The sequence below is a fragment of the Hyperolius riggenbachi genome, chromosome 1, assembly GCF_040937935.1.
Source record: "Hyperolius riggenbachi isolate aHypRig1 chromosome 1, aHypRig1.pri, whole genome shotgun sequence".
In the NCBI taxonomy this organism is placed as follows: domain Eukaryota; kingdom Metazoa; phylum Chordata; class Amphibia; order Anura; family Hyperoliidae; genus Hyperolius; species Hyperolius riggenbachi.
In genome coordinates this window covers 369,881,966-369,903,037 of record NC_090646.1, presented here as the reverse complement: position 1 = coordinate 369,903,037, position 21,072 = coordinate 369,881,966, and the positions used below count along the sequence as shown (strand labels likewise).

Genomic DNA, 21,072 nt, shown 5'->3' with positions numbered 1-21,072 from the left:
TGCTTAAAGCCATATTGCCCATAGAATGCCCCATACTCGGGTGTGCAAGTTACATTTGTCCCAGATCAAAAAAACAGTAGCTGAAAGTGCTCACACCCCTCTCCATCTTTTTCCCCCCCAACTAATTTGGTCCTTTCTAAACCTCTCAGTACTCTGACAACAGATAATCAAATCCATATTTGATCATATGGAATGGCAGGCCCCCCTGAAATCCAAAGTCTGTTTGCTTGATCATTTTGATAAGATGTCTGCATCGCAAAATATGTAAACTCTTCTGCACAAACTTTCATTCATGGCCCGGAAACTATAATGCGTAAATAGATATCATCCAAAACACCTATCACTGGGTTCTGGTTGAAGACTAACCTCCACCTCATGTACAAAACACTAACATGTGCACAGAGTTCTGGAAGGTATAGTTACCTTACAATGAGGTATCTTATATTCCAGGCACTCTGTCCTCTAGTTTCCTGGACTCCTCTATGTACCCATTTAAAGTATTAACCCACTTATCTAATGATGGACATGTTGCATCAAACGACAACAAAACCAGCCTAATATAAATATTTTTTCTCTTGTCTCAGCATAGTGTTAAATGCCTGTGTACTCTGCAGCAATATTAGGCCTATTTTTTTAATTTGTTAGTTTCATTCTGATTTCTGTGTTTAAAAGTACACTTTGCATCCATGATGCACTATAAACTGACACTGATTGTACTAACCAACATGCTGCTGTTTTTTTATCCCGTTGTCCTTGCTGTGCTGTGAAGTGTACTCTGTATTCAAGATGTTTATATTGTATGTACACAGCCTTGGCATCTTCTTCAGTATAAATATTTCATAAAAATTGCCCCTGTCAGTTCTAGACCACATTTGTGTGGACTAAAGGGATGTTCAGCAGCAAGAGAAAATAGCCCGTTTCACAGCATTTAATTTCCTGTCAAGAGAATTTTTGAATTCCCTGATAACAATTGCCATTGGTCCACATGAATGACCCGACAGGAAAATCAAATATGCAGACCAAGGGCCTCCTGCAATGAGGATAGATGGCAACTTCTGCTACTTCTTTTTTTTAAAACAAAATTTATTGAATTTTTCTACTTCTGCTACTTCTAACAAGTTGAAAGAAAGAAAGGAAAAAAACACGAAGACTGAGGGCAAACAATTAAAAAAGGAAGAAGGAAGTACAAAAATGAAGAAAGGGAAATAGTGAAGAAATAAAAAAATAAAATACAAAATGTAGACATAGTCAGATCAGAAAACGAAGAATACAGACACCAAGAAGTATATAGAAGAATACAGTTAGAGCCCTTTTCCACTGGCTTTGATCTGCTTTAAAAAGCTGATGGCAGCCATTTTGCCAATTGCTAGAGCACCGCGATTTGGCATGTAAATCGCAGTGCTCATTTCCACTAGTGCGCGTCACCTTTTTACCCGCATGTAAACATCGAGCTGTGAGATTCTCGCCGCAATCCCGCTTGGTTCCTGACAGGTAAATGGTGCAATAGAGGCTAGTGGAAATTGCTGCTTCCACATATGCACCCCAGCACGATCGCAGGCGTTTGTGCCGGCAGCAATGGAAAAGGGCCCATAAGCACAAATGAAAAGTTTTGTTTTTTTTTGTTTTGTTTTTTTAGCTTTTAAGCATTTTTAGTCTAAGACAATGTTTATTAAGATTTCAGACAAATAACATCCCAAATTAGCAGCTTAGTTTGTTTGGATTGTAGACACATCTGCAATTGTGTTATATTCAACATTGCAAATACATTTGTTGGAGTCTAGCTCTTTTCACACCTAAACAATGGGTTGAGCAATTTCTGCTTAATAAACTGTTGAGAACATGTCACTTTACTCAGTCTATTTATTTTCCAGTCACGACACAATGGTATAATTCAATTCAACATAATTCATTATGTTAATCAAAGGCTGCCATGTTTTGTAGAATGTTCTCGCTATTCCGTGCAAGAATTCTTTCTGAGACTAACTTGTTGCTGACTCTGTCCCTTGTATTTTTTTGTAAAAAGTAGTATTACTGAAATATTTTATATATTTTGCATATAATTTATTAGGTTTTTGCTGACTACACTTTGGGTTAATTATATGCCCAAATATGCACATGAATTGACAAATATGCACAAAATCACACATAAATGATCTCACTGGTTATTAACGTCATGTAGATGTGAAACAAGCCTAAAGCATGACTCACAACAAGCTGTCAGCTGTATGTCATATGTGACTTCAAGGTCAGAGATGGTGGTCAATGAGATGCAAATCATTTCAACAAATTTCATGTAAATTGTATGCAGTTTGAAACAGGTCCTGAGGATTTTGGCTGGTCCAAGCTGCATAAAGTTACATGAAATGTAAATGCAAGTGAAAACATCTCTGTTAAAGTGAATCTGAAGCAAAAATAAAACAAAGAAAAACAGATACTTACCTAAGGAGAGGGAAGACTCTGGGTCCTATAGAGCCTTCCTGTTCCTCTTCTCATCCTCTCATTCCCTCGCAGGCTCATCCATAGAGATGGCTCGAACCTCTGATTTTCGGTTCGCGAACCTCGAACGCAAACTTCCGTAAAAGTTTGTTTCGTGTGCACTTTCGCGAACCGCAATAGACTTCAAAGGGCAGGTGAACTTTGAAAGCTAGAAACATTTATGCTGGCCACAAAAGTGATGGAAAAGATGTTTCAAGGAATATAACATCTGAGTTTTTGCATGGTGGAGTGGGATACACACCAAAAGTCCCGGGGAAAAAAATCAGGATTTGACGCACAGCAGCGTTTTAAGGGCAGAAATCACGTTGCATGCTAAATTGGAGGCCTAAAGTGCTTTAAAACATCTTGCATGTGAATACATCAATCAGGTAGTGTAATTAGTGTACTGCTTCACACTGACAGACCAAACTCACTGTGTAACGCACCGCAAACAGCTGTTTGTGTAGTGACGGCCGTGCTGGACTAGTGCGCATCATGGCGAGAGTGCAGGCAAGCCCATATGGTCGGGCTGAGGTAGCTGAATGACAGGACAACAGTGACTGAGTGTCCAGCTGATCGAATTTGGTCTGTCCACAATGAAGCAACGACCTTATTATCTTAGGTTTGCCCCCCCCCCCCCCCCCCCGACACACTCGTATAGCCAGCGGTCATTGCTTCATTGTGATATGCAAACCCCTTCACCGCGGCAAGGTAATGATCACGAAGGGGAATTGACACATGTACATGCCTTTTTTTTGTTGGTGCAGCTGCAGTGCAGTCAGAAAAATTAAAATTAGGCAGGCATGTACACACACCAGAAAAAATTGTTATTGGTATTGTTAGCTTCAGGAATCCGCCTGTTGGTGGTGGCGGAGAAGGCGGTCAAGTGGCCTGCAGGCAGAGATGCTGTGTGGGGACTGACTTAGTCTTGGGGCAGGCAGTCACACAGCGTGCAGGCAGAGATGCTATGTGTGGGGACTAACTTAGTCTTGGGGCAGGCCTGACAGTGCTTTGCAGACCACGTGGTCAGATGGACCCTTAATCCAACGCTGTGTGCCAGAAGTGATGCCTTTCAACATCACGGTACAGTATGGGTATCACCTTTTTTGAGAAATAATTGCGGCCTGGTATCTTCCACTGCGGTGTGTGGCTTTGCTTTTGTGAGCTGCTTTTCCTCAGGTGGTCATCTCATTGCAGTTTGTGCTTTGTCATCATGTGCCTTCATTAGGAAGTTGTCTTGGTCTTTCCACGGCTCAATTTTTGGTGGCAGAGAGTACAGATGGCATTGCTCTCATCTGAGGCAGCCACACAAAAAAATTTCCACACCACTGAGCCCTGGGATGATGGCACTTTGGTGGCGGTGCCCGACTGAGTGTTAAGTGGGGTGCCAGAATCAGAGCAGGCGGAGGAAGATATGTCACAGTTCCGTGCGGAAGCTGAGGAAGATGAGGTGTTCTATCTTAAATAGTCAACTACGTCCTGACAATCTTGAAGGTTGATGGCACGTGCCTTCTGAACAATGTACTTTGGTCCAGGGCCGCACGAAATCATGACAGCACGACCTCGAACAGACCTGCCGGGTGGCCTGCCTCTGTCTCTGCCTGTTTTGCCCATATTGGGGGGGATGAAGTGAAAGGTATGCACTGACTTGACTAATACAATGTGCAGTCACACTGGTGCAGTGAACAGGTATGCAGTGACTAGTATTACAAATGTGCAGCTGTCACATACACAGGTACCATGAACAGGTGCAGTGCCTGGTATATAACACTGCAAGCGGTCACATAGGTAGGTGCACTGAACAGGTATGCAGGGATTGGTGTTACAAATGTGCAGCTGTCCCACACACAGGTACCGTGAACAGGTGCAGTGACTGGTATATAACACTGTGTGCGGTCACGTAGGTAGGTGCACTGAACAGGTATGCAGGAATTGGTATTACAAATGTGCAGCTGTCACACACACAGGTACCGTGAACAGGTGCAGTAACTGGTATATAACACTGCGTGTGGTCATGTAGGTAAGTACACTGAACTGGTATGCAGGGATTGGTATTACAAATGTGCAGCTGTCACACACACAGGTACCGTCAACAGGTGCAGTGACTGGTATATAACACTGCGTGCGGTCATGTAGGTAGGTGCACTGAACAGGTATGCAGTGATTGGTATTACAAATGTGCAGCTGTCACACACACAGGTAGTCACTGAATGTGCTGGGCCTGGCAGTGGCACAGTAAGAATTACCAAGGGGCCAAGGACTAGCTGCGACTGACTGACAGGGCTGTATATGCAAGTGTCTGTGGGACACACACACACAAAAAAAATAGATCACAAGAACAACATTAGCTCTCAAAAGAGCTGTTGAGGGGTGCTTTTTTAGCAATAAGTGTCAGCAAGGAGCAAGCTAACAAGCCTAACAAGAGCCTAATAAAGCTTTCCCTATGTCTCTCTGCAGCAAGTTCTCCCTTCTCTAATTACTGCAGCCACATGAGTGAGGGAAATGGCCGATGCTGCCTGCCTTTTATAAGGGGAGGGGGGCTCAGGGAGGGAGTGTAGCCTGATTGGCTACCATGTGTCTGCTGACTGTGATGTAGAGGGTCAAAGTTGACCCTAATGATGTAGTATAGGGGGCAGGTCGAACTCGCATATAGTTTGCGTTCGATCGCGATCGCAAACCACCGAAGATCGCATTTTTGCGTTCGCATGTGAACCGTTCGGGCCATCTCTACTCATCCATTGAAATCTCCCATCGCATGGGACTTCGAAAGTCCAAGTGCTCCGAAGACGGGCGGCTCTGTACTCCGCATGTGCGAGTGCGGGAGGGCGCATGCGCGTGCACAGTTTGGAATGGCCTGTCTCCGGGAGCCTGAGTGCTCCCAAAAGTTCCGAAGCCCACCACAGCGGAAGCCAGCATTCTACGACCCATGCATCGGAAACAGCTAACGGGGGAGCCAGCGCACGAACAACGGGACAAGGAGAGGAGCAGGAAGGCTCTATAGGACTCAGAGCCTTTCCTCTCCTTAGGTGAATATCTGATTTTTTTAGTTTTATTTTTGCTTCATACTCCCTTTAAGAACTAACATAAGAGATCTGGACATTTTAAACATCTGTCATCTCACTACTAGGGATCATGTGATAATGCAGTGTTTGCTGCTGCCTTGTCACAATGTATCTGCCTAGTTTTATGATCATAAGGAAAGAATACCAAGATGTGCAGTTGAAAAGTAAAATAAACTAAATATTACAAGAAAAATACTAGGATATATTCAGAAAATATTGTTTTATAAAAAAAATGTACATACACTAAAACCCTTTATAGATTTTTATTATACTATGCAAAATGAAAAACCTTTAGCAGAATTCATGCTGTTGCATTTACGGGCAGCAGGGTGGTGTAGTGGACAGCACTCTTGCCTTGCAGTGCTGGGTTCCTGGTTGAAAATCCCAGCTAGGGCACTATCTGCACAGAGTCTGCATGTTCTCTAAGGCCTCGTTCACATTGCGTTCTGCTCGCGTTAGCATTGGGCTTTTTGTCTAAGCAATTTTTTTTATTCCTGATGCTTGGGTGGGCATTGCGTTTTTGTGAAAAGTGCTTTCTAAGCGCTTTTCCCTAGCGTTTTTTTAATTCACTCCCTGACGCAAGTCAGGAAGTGAACTCTTTGACCCAGAAAAGAATAAATACAATGTATGTATTATTAAAAACGTGAACATAATCTCTGCACAAAGCGATTTTGTTTTTCCTATACCTTCTATTGAGGAAAAATCACCCCAAAAATGGTACAGGCACCGCTTTGCTGAACGCACATCGCATGAACCGCGCTGATATGAACCTTCTCATAGAGATTCATTGCACAAGCATTTTGTGGGCGATTTTAAGAATCGCCTGCGCTTGTAAAAAGGCCAAAAACATCCTTAGTGTGAATGAGCCCTAAATGTCTGCATGGGTTTCCTCCGGCCATCCAATTTCCTCCCACATCCCAAAAACATACAGATTGGTTTCCCCTAAAAAAAGCGGCCATAGGCTATGATGGAGATATGACTATGGTAGGGATTAGATTGTGAGCTCCTCTGAGGGACAGTTAGTGACAAGACAATATATACTCTGTACAGCACTGCAGAAGATGTCGGCGCTATAACAAGACAATATACTCTGTACAGCTCCATACTGCAGCGGAAGATGTCGGCGCTATATAAATACTTAATAATAATAATAATAATACAGTAGAGCACACTCAAATGTATTCACTTTTCATCTTAATAATTATGGTAGATAATTAATAGTGGACTAGGGTCCATGCCCATTACATACCGTATATCATGAAAAATATGTTGTACATTAATCTATACATCTTTGAATACATAAGATCAAAGCGTTAAATTCTATAACTAAAATAAATATTGCAAATAGACTTGTGCAGTTCTCATTCAAGGTTAGTAGTCAGATATTGTCATATTGGTCTATGTTCCTTTTTACTGACCTGTACAATAAGTGCCATCATTGGGTATAAAGTTGTCATGATTATTGGATGGTCGATATCCTTCCAGACAGATGCAGTAGTAGCTGCCATGTGTATTATGACATGCTGTGTGCTCGCCACAAATCTTAAATGCTCCTGACTGACACTCATTTTTATCTGTTTGAATCAAATATCAAAATACCTCCATTAAAACACTGAAAATCTGTGCACACAAATTCAGTAGGGTTGAGATACTATGGCTTCGTGTGTGGTTCACAAGACTTCTGAACATATTAATTCTAAGAACACACTATCTGATCTTAAAATTACAACAGGGTTTTGCCTAAATAAAGAAATTTAGTTTTTGAAAAGGTTTCAAATTCACATAAAACGTAACCTTAAAGTGGTCTAACACCCAGCATTTCAACTTTGCTTTAAAAGATTGCTTACAGCTTATAAACTATTATGCCAGATTTTTTTTTTAGCAGAAATTCACTGAATGGATTAAACATGACATTTTAGTGCTGCATTTAGCTAGAAATGCTCCTCGTGCTTGCTTGTTTAGTTACAAATGTATCTATCTACAGTGTAACAAAACAAACACTGCTCTGAGAGAACAAAGAGGACTTCCCCGACAGGCTTTTCAAAGGTCTATTTGTATTACAAATAAAGATACATTTGTAACTACAGATAAGAACGGATGCGGATTCCTAGTTAAATCCAACACTAAAATGTCATGTTTAACCCATTCAGTGAATTTCTGCTTAAAAAAAAATCTGGCATAATAGTTTGTAAGCTGTAAGCAATCTTTTAAAGCAAAGTTGTAATGCTGGGTGTTAAACCGCTTTAATTGTTACAATTAAAAGGAGTCAGGAAAATATTGGTTGCCAATGGCTACGTTCACTGGAGAGGAGTGGGAGCCTCTAAAATAAATGTTGGACAGGTGCCAAGCCTACCCCTGACTCTCATCTGTCACAGTTCAAAAACAATGACTACTATTTACATACTACAAAAACACATTTCCCTACATGTTTCACCACTGAAGGAGGCTTCATCAGGGGTGAAAGTAAACTAGTTCTCAAAACAAAGTGCTAGTGCATTGCTGTACATTCAAATATATATATATATATAGAATCAATGTAGCAGCATGATCTAAAGCAGCCCTTTAGATTGTAAGCCTCTCCTTTAAATTGTAAGCCTCTGGCAGGGCCCTCCCCTCTAGTGTTTCCAGCTTGATTATGCAATCTCACTGTCTGACATCCTTCTTGCGGACTAGAACAGACTCTATTTTCAACAAAGACACTGACCTACTGTTATCAGATCTTGTTTTGTTGTGAGTTGCTTGTATGTCCTAAGGTGCGTACACACATGCGACTATAGTCGTTTGTAACGATCGTTCCCCGATCTTTACTAACGACGATCGTTACAAAAAACGAACCACCGACTATTAAGGCAAACGACGAACGAGCCAAATCGCTACAAAAGAAAGTTCTGTCTTGGCGGATTTTAACCAACGACGATCGTTTGCAAAAGTAGTACATCGTTGCAAACGGTCGTTCGTACTAGGCTTGACATGCGCATTTCACTATTTCTCCCTGAAACTTCTCATTTTTATGCGCAGGTGCAATAGTTGCTTTACGTGATGTAACGTTCATTCTAACGATCAGATCGTTACACACATTTAAAAACTAACTTTACTCAGGTCGTTCTTTCATCAATTAAAAGCTCGTTCGTCGTTCTCAACGAACGATCGTTGTCGCATGTGTGTACGTAGCATTACCTTGCATGTTAACCCATTTATCTATTGTGCATCGTTGCATAATATGTTGGCACTTTATAAGTACGATAAATAATAATAAATGATAACAGCCAGCATGGGTTAGATGTCTCTCATTAATAATCTCTGTTTTACCTATTAGCTTGACTGAGCATTGAGCGATTATTTGTAAATTGTATGGTTCCCTTTGGAGTACTGGAGAGTTAAAAGTCCTCTTAAAGGGGTTTTGTAGGGGGGGGAGGGGGGGAAGGTGTCTAAGGATAAAAACCGCCACTTACCTGGGGTTTCTATCAGCCCCCTGTAGCAGTAATGTCCCACGCCGTCCTCCTCCGATCCGCCGTTCCCCTCCACCGACCCCGGTCTAGCGCGGCACGCCGTCCAACTGCGGCTGTGCGGTCATCGGAAGCTTACTGCGCAGGCTCAGTACAAGAAAACTTCGTACTGTGCCTGCGTAGTAAGCTTCAGAGGACGCGAATGGCAGCGCACATTATTTGGCTATGTCAGATGAATAATTGCCCGGTGCCAGGGGTGAGGAACGGCGGATCAGAGGATGGTGTGGGACATTACTGCTACATGGGGCAGATAGAAGCCCCAGGTAAGTGGCTGTTTTATCCTCAGGTTCCCCCCACAGAACCCCTTTAAGCTGAGTACTCACCACCCGATGGGTCCAGTGACGTCCCCTTGACGACAAGTGGTCAGCGACTCCTTCTCTTGCTTGTGACGTCACGCAACATTACACGGCGGTACGAACAGGAAATCAAGTGATCATGGTATTTTTCGTGGAGTTTTCGGGGATCTAAAAGATCTGATTTTCTGTGATGGTTATTATCAGCGTGTGTCGCAAAATGTTCACATGATTGCCCTCCTGTACCCACAGCTTGAGATTGCGAAAACGACCACTTGTCACTCCAAAAATCAAAGGTCGTTCAAAAAATAGTCAGAAAAATCGCATGGTGGGTATGGGCCTTTAGCCTGTAACAACAATGATTGCTCCGAACTGATAGTGCTGTACCACGATATACAGGCAATGAATTGTCAGCTCCAAGAACCAGACACTGCCTCACTATTTGGAAGATTCATCATCATCTCCTCTCCAAAGACTACTTGTCCTTTATTATTTTAGTTGCTGTATTCTGACCAGATGTCCAAGGAAGTCCTCCCTTACTATCAGGGGGCATGACGCAGAGTGACTGTTGAGAACCTCACCATCTACACTTTCCCATTTCTACATCAATAGGTCACTAAATGTACCATGTTTAACACTAGTCAATTCCAGCTTTATTTAGAAAACTAGATTTTAATCAAGCACCCCTGCCAAGGACTCTTGAACAATGCCAGGAAAGAAGAGGAGGAAGGAGCAGAGCTTTGCCTGCAAGTCTGATGTTTAAAGATTTTAGAACTTTAGATCAGATTAATGTTATCTTTTCATTTGTCCTGCCATTTTAAAATGTGTTTTCTTATGGGAAAGTGATTGTTGGGGAAACAGAAAAACAACATGGTGCTGTCAGAGGAGAACACATACTCTGGGCTAACTTTCAGCTTCACAAAAGGCAAAGTGGCCTGCAAGAACAACTTTAGCTTTTTCTAATTGCCATGACTTACAGACATTTCCAACTATTAAAGTGAATAAATCAAGTTTTTGATCATGTGTATTACTTATATATATATTCATACCCCATGGCAAATTTTGACTTAAAGTTACTTTTATTCAACCAGCATGTAATGTTTTGACGGGAAATGACATAGGTGTCTCCCAAAAGATAATGAGACGATGTACAAGGGGCATTATTGTGGGGGGGGGGGAAACATTTCTCAGCTTTTATTTATATTTGAGCAAAAAGTGTTCAGTCTAAAATTATTCATACACTTCACAAACTGTCAAAGTCTGTAGGAAAATCAAAAGTGCTATACCATTCCAAATAGTCCAAGCTGTTCTAAAGCATCCTAATTACTCTAATTAATTGGGGACAGCTGGTTTAATCAAGTCAACAGGTGAAAAACAGCAGCTCTCTGCAGTTGGTTTGTGGACAGTCATGGCTAAGACAAAGGAGCTCAGTGAGGACCTGCAGCTGCTCATTGTGGCTGCTCACAAGTCAGGAAAGGGCTATAAGGCCATTTCTAATTGTTTTCAAGTTCCAGTGGCTACAGTGCAAAGTATTATTAAAAAATACAAAATGTTCTGCACTGTGGAAATTCTCAGAAGATATGGTTGGAAGCCAAAAGTGACACATGTGCTGGCCAGGAGGATAGTGAGAGAGGTGAAAAAGAATCCAAGCATTTCCACCAAGGCCATCCTGTTGAATCTGAGCTCCGCTGGTGGCAATATCTCGCTGCAGACAATCCAACGGACACTGCACACTGCTGTGTTCCAAGGATGCAGACCAAAGAGGACACCACTTCTCCAGATAAAGCACACAAAAGCTTGCTTGGCCTTTGCAAATGCTCATCTGGACAAAGAAGAAGACCTCTGTGTTATAGCCAATTGAAACAAAAATTGAATTGTTTGGTCACAACGATGTTTCCTTCATTTGTTGTAAAAAAGGAGAAGCCTACAACCCAAAGAACACCATCCCCACTTTCAAACATGGTGGAAACCTAATGCTTTGGGTGTGGTTTTTTTAGCCAATGGACCAGGGAACTTAATCACAGTAAACGGCACCATGAAAAAAAGAGCAATATATGAGGATTCTTAACGACAACATTAGACAGTCTGCAGAGAAACTTGGCCTTGACCACCAGTCAGTGGACATTTCAGTATGACAATGACCCAAAACACACAGTAAATGTGGTGAGGAAATGGTCAGCAGACAACAACATTAACATTTTGGAGTGGCCCAGCCAAAGTCCTAAGTTTATTCCAATTGAGAATCTGTGGAGGAAGCTAAAGATCAGGGTGATGGCAAGAAGACCCTCCAACCTGAAAGATTTGGAGCTAATTGCTAAAGATGAATGGACAAAAATACCCGTGGAGACATGCAAAAAGTTGGTCTGCAATTATAGGAAGGGTTTGATTGCTGTAATAGCTAATAAAGGCTTTTCCATTGGTTATTGAGAAGAGGATGAATAATTTTGGACTGGACACTTTTTGTTCAAATGTAAATAAAAGATGAGATTTTTTTTCCCCACAACAATTCCTCTTGTACATCGTCTAATTATATTTTGGGAGACACCGATGTCATTTTCAGTAAAAAAAAAAGTTAAAAAAAATTAATTGCGGTTGAATAAAAGTAACTTTAAATCAAATGTTGCCAGGGATATGAATAATTATAGTCAGTACTGTATGTATATGTGTATATATATAAATATATATATATATATATATATACACATAATATACAGTAGAGTCTTGATTAGCCGGCACAGTCGGGAGCTGAAGCCACCGTGGCCCTCCATGTAACACTAGTCTTATCAAGGAAACCACCCTACTTACCCATACACTGTGTCCTTCCATTGCCAAAAAGTCCAAAATTACACATACAGGAAAATTTATTCTCTGTTTCTATGCATGTGGCATTTGGATGGCAGGTTTTGCACACTTCATTGGATGGTGTCACTGTAAAACAGAACAAGGGAGAAACAGGTTACAACAATAAGGTCTTTCTAAACAAAAACTGTTAGATGAACTTGGATATGATAAAAATGCAATATTATAAAATGTTACAAATATTAATTTTCTTCTACCCCCTCTTAAAAATACACCTGCACTGTAATAAAATATAAGAAATAAATTCTCCACTGACCCTCAGCATTATATCATTAGATCATTACATTATCAATCATGTCCTTATTGTAAGCGCACTTATGACTTTAAATGGAACAAACATATTCATATAGAATTAAATTGTGTATGGACCTGATTTGCCAGTGTGCAGGAAGTTCTGTGTTTGGGGCTTGCATCACCGTGTTAATAGGTGTTCCTGTGCGCAGTGCACTGACAGGCGTAAATATTACTACCGTATATCTGTGGTTACTGGGAGGTTGCTGGACTTATACGATTGTGACTTTAGTAAATCCTGTCATTCACATTTCTCTATAGAGATCAGTCAGACAGTACAGCTAAAGCCTTGTACACACACCTGACTTAAAGTGATCATTTCTACTTTGCTCTAAAAGATTCCTCACAGCTTGAACGCTACTATCCCAGAAAAAAATTCTAGCAGAACATCACTGAAATGGTTAAACAAAGCACTTTCTCCTGCTATTCAGCTTCAAATCCGCATCCAAACTGGAGATAACAGTATCTTTTTTACTTGTTAAACAAAAATGTATCAGCATTGGAAAGTAAACAAACACTCTCTGAGAAACTGTCTCTGCTTCAGGCACACACAGTGTTCAGAATAGCTCATTAGAAGATTTGAATATATAATAAAAAGCAGTTATAATACAAAAAGAATAAAATGCAAAGCCAGCTTTCAGGGTAAGAAAAGCTACACTTTGTAAACTTGTAATTTGTAAACAGACAATATTACGTTTGCACAAAAGCAAATATGATAACTGTATGAGTAATAAAAATTAGGAAAACACATTTTTATTGAATGTTATGTCAGAGTTTCAGACCACTTTAAGTCAGCTGAGGCAGCTGATAACGACTGTCTCAGCCAATAATCAGTCATGTGTACAGCAGCCGGGGCCCCCCAGCACCCAACTCAGGAGCAATCCGCTGGGCGGATATGCTCACCCCCAGCTACCCCAATACCATTCCTCATTCCCATTACAATCCCATTGTTCACGTCGCTCCGAAGCCTGCCACGTGATGTCCCGCATGCGCCGCTCGTCATACCTCAGTCACCCCACCTGCATAGCAACACAGCGCATCATCAGCTACACAGCTGATACGCGTGTACAGCCCAGCCCTTCAAAGGTGTGTATGCACCTTAACATCCTGACTTAACTTCTCTACTAAACCTTTCAGAAAAACAAAGACAGGTCAAAACATGCTGATTAGTGGGTTCCCCTCCTGTAAGGTGCCTACTAATGATACAATCTTGATTGTTCAATCCTACCAAATGTATGGGGGCACTGCCACCTGGTTGCTTAATCATTTTATCAGGGGCACATGACTAGTTTTTCTATCTGGAGAGCACCAGACTAATTTGCATATTTAACTGGGGGCATATGGCAGCCATCTCAATGTTAGCTTAAAGTAAACCTGAGATGGCATAGGAGAGAAAATGTATACCTACCCGTGCTTCCTCCAGCCCCCTCCGGCCTGATTGGTCCCTCGGTGTCCTCCACCGCCTCTCCATTTGTCTGCAATCAGCTCCCATAAGTCCGCCGATCTGGGGCCAACTGCACATGCGTGGCCTGGCTGCTTGCGTGCACTCCCATCGCGTTCTGCACCAGCTCATTACTACTGGCCCCGACTGGTCAACTTACCGGGGCCAATTGCGGATGAACGGAATCTCAGATACACTTTAAAAGCAAAAAGAAAAAAACAGTGTATTCCTCCCAGACAGATGCCTTAAATGGTACATCGTTTGTGATATTACTTTTGTTGTGTTATCTATGTGAATTATTTATCTCATGTGTCTTTATTTGAGAATCTTGCTGGATTGTAGAAAGGGGGCCGAAGTTATGTCATAAGGACATACGGAGAGTGGAGAAGGGGGCCATGGACCATATTCCATATCACTGCCCTGAAATCTGTGGCTACACCACTCAGGGTGACTGAAGGGGCACTATGGTGAAAAACTGTACAATTTAAAATACAGAAACCAGGGTTCAAATCTTGGCTTTTCCTGTTCAGTAAGCCAGCCCCTATTCAGTAAGGAGACCTTAGGCAAGAATCATTAACACTTCTACTGCCTATAGAGCGCGTCCTAGTTGAGTCTGCCAGGAGAAAAGCACAATATAAATGTTCTGTGTCTTGTCTCTTGTCATATTTACATTTCTACATATATAGATGTCACTTAAAGTACCCCTAAACTGGCTTACAAACTATGAAATAAAGCCTGTGGTGGGCATGTTTAGTAAATGTGCTGCCACTCGTTGTCGTTGGGGTCCCCTCACCCTGTCCCCGGACCTCTACACTCCGCAGCCTCCCTAAGATCCTCCAAGTGGTGCAGAGCAATGAATGAATTGCGCAGGTGCAAGTTCAGGGCTGCGCCTGCGCAGTGGAAGAAGGCACTCGTAAAAAAGTTCTTTGCTTTCATTGTGCTGGAGCAATTGACAATGAGCAGCGGCAGCACATCCACTATCAGGTAATCTAGCCCACCATGGGCTTTATTGCACAATTCATATGTCAATTCAGGGGTACTTTATGCCCTGTACATATACATATAAAAGATAAAACTCAGCTGAGGCGGTCGTTAACAGCCACCTCTACCAGGATTCCAGCGTGTGTACAGCAGCCCCCCATCCATCTCACCCTGCCTGTGTCATAACCTCATGCCCAAGCCGCTCTGCTGCCCGCATAGGAACAGAATATGTTAGTCTGTTAGGCTAAGCCTGCAAGTTCATGTCACATCTGTCAGCCACGGCTCAGCCATGTCGCCCAAAGAATTGGGTACCGATCCCCAACGGGCAAAATGGCTCGTATGTGTGTATGAGGCATTATTGTAGGTATTATCATCTTACTAAGGGGAGTTTTCTCACCGTACGCTCCTCTAAAATTGACTGTAAACAACAGGCTGTATACCTCTGAGAATGAACAATGTCAATAATGCTGGGCCGCTATCTACCAAACAGAGTGTGTACCTCAGTCAAATAGTATATAAGAGAAAAGGGGTATAGCACTTAAAGGGACACTGCAGGGGGGTCAGGGGAAAATGAGTTGAAGTTACCCGGGGCTTCTAATGGTCCCCTGCAGACATCCTGTGCCCGCGCAGCCGCTCCCCGATGCTCCGGCCCCGCCTCCGGTTCACTTCTGGAATTTCAGACTTTAAAGTCTGAAAACCACTGCGCCTGCGTTGCCGTGTCCTCACGCCCACTGATGTCACCAGGAGCATACTGCGCAGGCCCAGTATGGTCTGTGCCTGCGCCGTGCGCTCCTGGTGACTTCAGGGGAAGCGAGGACACGGCAAGCAGGCGCAGTGGTTTTCCGACTTTAAAGTCTGAAATTCCAGAAGTGAACCAGAGGCGGGGACGGAGCATTGGGGAGTGGCTGCACCGGCACAGGATGCCTGCGGGGGACCATTAGGAGCCCCGGGTAACTTCAACTCATTTTCCCCCGACCCCCCTACAGTATCCCTTTAACAGCTCTAATAGGAACATGAACACTAACAGCATTCAGGAATCAAGCCACTGCTTGCTATTAAATCTATATTAAAGTGACATATACATAAATGTCTCTTAATATCATTTCCTTCTTAGGGTAGCAAAAAAACGTTCCATAGTCAGTCCCTTCATAAATTCTTCATGCAGGATTTTTTCACTCAAATATCCTACACTGTATACGCTCACCAGATCCTGTGGCCAACCAATCTCGATCGGCAAATACGTTTGTGACACTTGTCAGTATGAACCACACGGTCTTGATTTACATAGCCCAGATTCTGGTTTAATAGCAAGCAATGGCTTGATTCCTGAATGCTGTTAGTGTTCATATGCGAGCTGTTGAGCGCTATACCCCTTTTCTCTTATATACTATTATCATCTTACAGCTCTCACCTCTCAGGCTTTGGACTAGTACATTTTCTCATGTGGGATTTTCAAGGTTTCCTTAATTTCCAAAAGCACTCACTGTAAGGCAGTGGCACTGTCCAGCTGATGGAATGCTGCCAACATGAGTAGATATGCCAGTCAGCATTTTGTAGAAGTCCTTCCCAGGGAATGCTTTTGAGAAGCATAATGGAAACTTTAAGAATCTCCCGTGAAAAAATGGACTAGTCTAAACCTGTTGGCAACGGCAAGAGGTTTAGGCCTTGATTCACTAACCGGCACTAAGCCGGTTAGTGTGCTTATCACTTAGTGGGCACAAACTACAGCGCTAACCTTATCTGAGGTCAGTGTTCCTTATCTGAGGTTAGTATGCCCTATCTGAGTTTAGTGTGCCTTGTCTGAGGTTAGTGTGCCTAATCTGAGTTAGTGTGCCTTATCTGAGGTTAGTGTGCCTTGTCTGAGGTTAGTGTGCCTTATCTGAGGTTAGTGTGCCTTATCTGAGGTTAGAGTGCCTTATCTGAACTTAGTGCCCCTTAAGTAGCTTTGTGCACACTAAAAGATGCACAAAGCTACATCGCGCACTGCACCGCGCACAGCATAATGATCTTTGCGCGCGGTGCGACGATAACGTCGCACCCACTATACTGTATATAATGAGACCATAAGGTCCCATAGGATGCGACGATAACGGTGCACTGATGCACCGTTTAGGTCGCATCCTATGCGACCTTAAGGTCGCATCATGTACAGTATAGCAGGTGCGATGTTATCTTGCAGTGCGCGATGCAGCTTTGTGCATCTTTTAGTGTGCACAAAGCTACTTAACCACTTGAGGACCTAGGGCTTTCTAACCCTTAAGGACCGGCCACTTTTTTTCCATTCAGACCACTGCAGCTTTCACGGTTTATTGCTCGCTCATACAACCTACCACCTAAATGAATTTTGGCTCCTTTTCTTGTCACTAATAAAGCTTTCTTTTGGTGCTATTTGATTGCTCCTGCCATTTTTACTTTTTATTATATTCAGCAAAAAAGACATGAATTTTGGCAAAAAAATGATTTTTTTAACTTTCTGTGCTGACATTTTTCAAATAAAGTAAAATTTCTGTATACATGCAGCGCGAAAAATGTGGACAAACATGTTTTGGATAAAAAAAACCCCATTTAGTGTATATTTATTGGTTTGGGTAAAAGTTATAGCGTTTACAAACTATGGTGCAAAAAGTGAATTTTCCCATTTTCAAGCATCTATGACTTTTCTGACCCCCTGTCATGTTTCATGAGGGGCTAGAATTCCAAGATAGTATAAATACCCCCCAAATTACCCCATTTTGGAAAGAAGACATCCCAAAGTATTCACTGAGAGGCATAGTGAGTTCATAGAAGATATTATTTTTTGTCACAAGTTAGCGGAAAATGACAGTTTGTGACAAGAAAAAAAAAAAGTTTCCATTTCTAACTTGCGACAAAAAAAAAATGAAATCTGCCACGGACTCACCATGCCCCTCTCTGAATACCTTGAAGGGTCTACTTTCCAAAATGGGGTCATTTGTGGGGGTGTGTTTACTGTCCTGACATTTTGGGGGGTGCTAAATTGCAAGCACCCCTGTAAAGCCTAAAGGTGCTCATTGGACTTTGGACCCCTTAGCGCAGTTAGGCTGCAAAAAAGTGCCACACATGTGGTATTGTCGTACTCAGGAGAAGTAGTATAATGTGTTTTGGGGTGTATTTTTACACCTACCCATGCTGAGTGGGAGAAATATCTCTGTAAATGACAATTTGTTAATTTTTTTTTACACACAATTGTCCATTTACAGAGATCTTTCTCCCACTCAGCATGGGTATGTGTAAAAATACACCACAAAACATATTATACTACTTCTCCTGAGTACGGCAATACCACATGTGTGGCACTTTTTTGCACCCTAACTCCGCTATAGGGCCCAAAGTCCAATGAGTACCTTTAGGATTTCACAGGTCATTTTGAGAAATTTCGTTTCCAGACTACTCCTCACGGTTTAGGGCCCCTAAAATGCCAGGGCAGTATAGGAACCCCACAAATGACCCCATTTTAGAAAGAAGACACCCCAAGGTATTCCGTTAGGAGTATGGTGAGTTCATAGAAGATTTTCTTTTTGTCAAAAGTTAGCGGAAAATTGATTTTTATTGTTTTTTTCACAAAGTGTCATTTTCCACTAACTTGTGACAAAAAATAAAATCTTCTATGAACTCACCATACTCCTAACGGAATACCTTGGGGTGTCTTCTTTCTAAAATGGGGTCATTTGTGGGGTTCCTATACTGTCCTGGCATTTTAGGGGCCCTAAACCGTGAGGAGTAGTCTGGAAACGAAATTCCGCAAAATGACCTGTGAAATCCTAAAGGTACTCATTGGACTTTTGGGCCCTTTAGCGCAGTTAGGGTGCAAAAAAGTGCCACACATGTGGTATCGCCGTACTCGGGAGAAGTAGTACAATGTGTTTTGGGGTGTATTTTTACACATACCCATGCTGGGTGGGAGAAATAACTCTGTAAATGGACAATTGTGTGTAAAAAAATCAAAAGATTGTCATTTACAGAGGTATTTCTCCCACCCAGCATGGGTATGTGTAAAAATACACCCCGAAACACATTATACTACTCCTCCCGAGTACGGCGGTACCACATGTGTGGCACTTTTTTGCACCCTAACTGCGCTAAGGGGCCCAGAGTCCAATGAGTACCTTTAGGCTTTACAGGGGTGCTCACAATTTAGCACCCCGCCCACTTGCCAGGACAGTTAACAAACCCCACAAATGACCCCATTTTGGAAAGAATACACAACAAGGTATTCCATGAGGGTAATGGTGAGGTCATTGAAAATTTTATTTTTTGTCACAAGTAAACGGAAAATGACACTTTGTTAAAAAAAAAAAAAAAATTCTGCTAACTTGTGACAAAAACTAAAATCTTTTATGAACTCACCGTGCACCTCACATAATACTTTAGGGTGTCCTCTTTCCAAAATGGGGTCATTTGTGGAGTCTGTCCTGGCATTTTAGGGTCTCTGCAATCATTACATGTATGGCCAGTATTAGGAGTTTCTGCTATACTCCTTATATTGGATATACAAGTAATGCACTCTGGGCTGAAAGGAAAAATGAACGGCAAACATACCTTGCTCCACATCAATGGCAGATCTTCCTCCACATCAATGGCAGTGATAACCTCAGGAGAGAGACACCCCGTGCCACCCTGCACTCAGGGTGAGCCACCAACTTATGTGACTGGGCCTCAGAACTTTAGTATACAGCATTATGCCTGTAGGATACAGCAATATGCCTGCCAATAGAGATGACTTTGTGTGGCATTAAAGCATCATCATAGGCCCAAATCACATATAAACCGGGGGTGTCCACACTCAAGGGAAATTCAAACATGCCGTCTTATATCGCCAACCCAGGACAGATCAGCAATATCAAGCATGGAAACCGATCCTTCTTGCCACTTTTATGCTTACCCGTTTGGTTTTCAAGCTTACCTCTCCTCTCCCTGCGACAATGTGCGAAAGACCACTGAGTGTGTGCCTACTCCTGTGTCTGGAGTTCCCTAGGTTCTAATAGTGTACCTGCTCGTGGTACCTCTCAAAACACGGCCCTACGCATAGGCCAGGCTGGTCAGGACAGCGGGGACAATAAAAACTGGTGTCATTCCTTCTTCCAGTCCTGCTGCAGACACGACAACGTTTTCTTCGGATGCGTTGACCTGGGGCACACGGAATCTGATAGGCGTAATGCCTACCATGCAGTCGGCTAGTTGCATCTGGGGGGGGGGGGCCTGGCACCTCCTGGATACAGGATGTCCAGAATGATCTGTTCCTGAAATTGGAGGAAAGATCCAGTTCTCCCAGCCTTACTGTAGAGAACAAAGCTGTTGTAAACTGCCAATTGAATCAGATAAAAAGACACTTTCTTATACCAGCGTCTTGTTTTCCGGGTAATTAAATAGGGCGCTAACCTCTGGTCATTGAAGTCCACCCCTCCCATGTTGACATTATATTCGTGGACGACAAGGAGCTTTACAATGACCTTAGTTGCCCGTTGAATTTGGACTGTCGTGTCTGTGTGAATGGTGGACAGAAAGTAAACGTCCCTCTTGTCCCTCCATTTCACCGCGAGCAGGTCTTCAGTACGCAAGGCGGCCCTCTGCCCCGTTCAAGTCTGGTGGTAATGAGCCGTTGGGGGAAGCCCTGGCGACTAGGCTGCGCAGTGCCACAGCATCAGATTCCTTCTAACTTTAAGTGCTGAAAGAGGGCCACACTTGTGTAATAATTGTCCACAAAAAGATGGTACCCCTTCCGGAACAAGGGTGACACCAAGTCCCACACAACCTTTCCACTGCTCCCCAGGTAGTCAGGGCATCCGACCGGCTCCAATTTTGAGTCTTTTCCCTCATCGACCCTAAAACGACATGTATAGCCTGTGGCCCTTTCACAGAGCTTATACAGTTTCACCCCATACCGGGCGCGCTTGCTTGGGATGTACTGTTTGATGCCAAGGCGCCCGGTAAAGCGTAAGAGGGACTCGTTTACGCAGATGTTCTGTTCAGGGATATAAGCATCTGCAAATGTTGAGGACAGGTGGTCTATGAGGGGCCGAATTTTGTGGAGCCGGTCATAAGCAGGGTCTCCCCTTTCATGACAGGTTTCGTCGTCCTTGAAGTGCAGGAAGCGCAGGATGGACTCAAATCGTGTCCTGGACATGGCAGCAGGGTACAAGGGAACA

The 21,072-nt window shown here is 42.8% G+C and overlaps 1 protein-coding gene across 2 annotated transcripts in view; it reads right to left on the bottom strand.

Moving 5' to 3' along the window:
* SUSD1 (sushi domain containing 1) overlaps positions 1-21,072 on the bottom strand; it is a 274,290-nt gene that overhangs the window by 222,046 nt on the left and 31,172 nt on the right. For both annotated transcript variants that reach the window (XM_068234304.1, XM_068234305.1), the window contains exons 2-3: positions 12,142-12,264; positions 6,956-7,111 (exon numbers count right to left, since the gene is read on the bottom strand). In XM_068234304.1, coding sequence (XP_068090405.1) covers positions 6,956-7,111; positions 12,142-12,264 — 279 coding nt within the window. The remainder of the gene's footprint in view (positions 1-6,955; positions 7,112-12,141; positions 12,265-21,072) is intronic.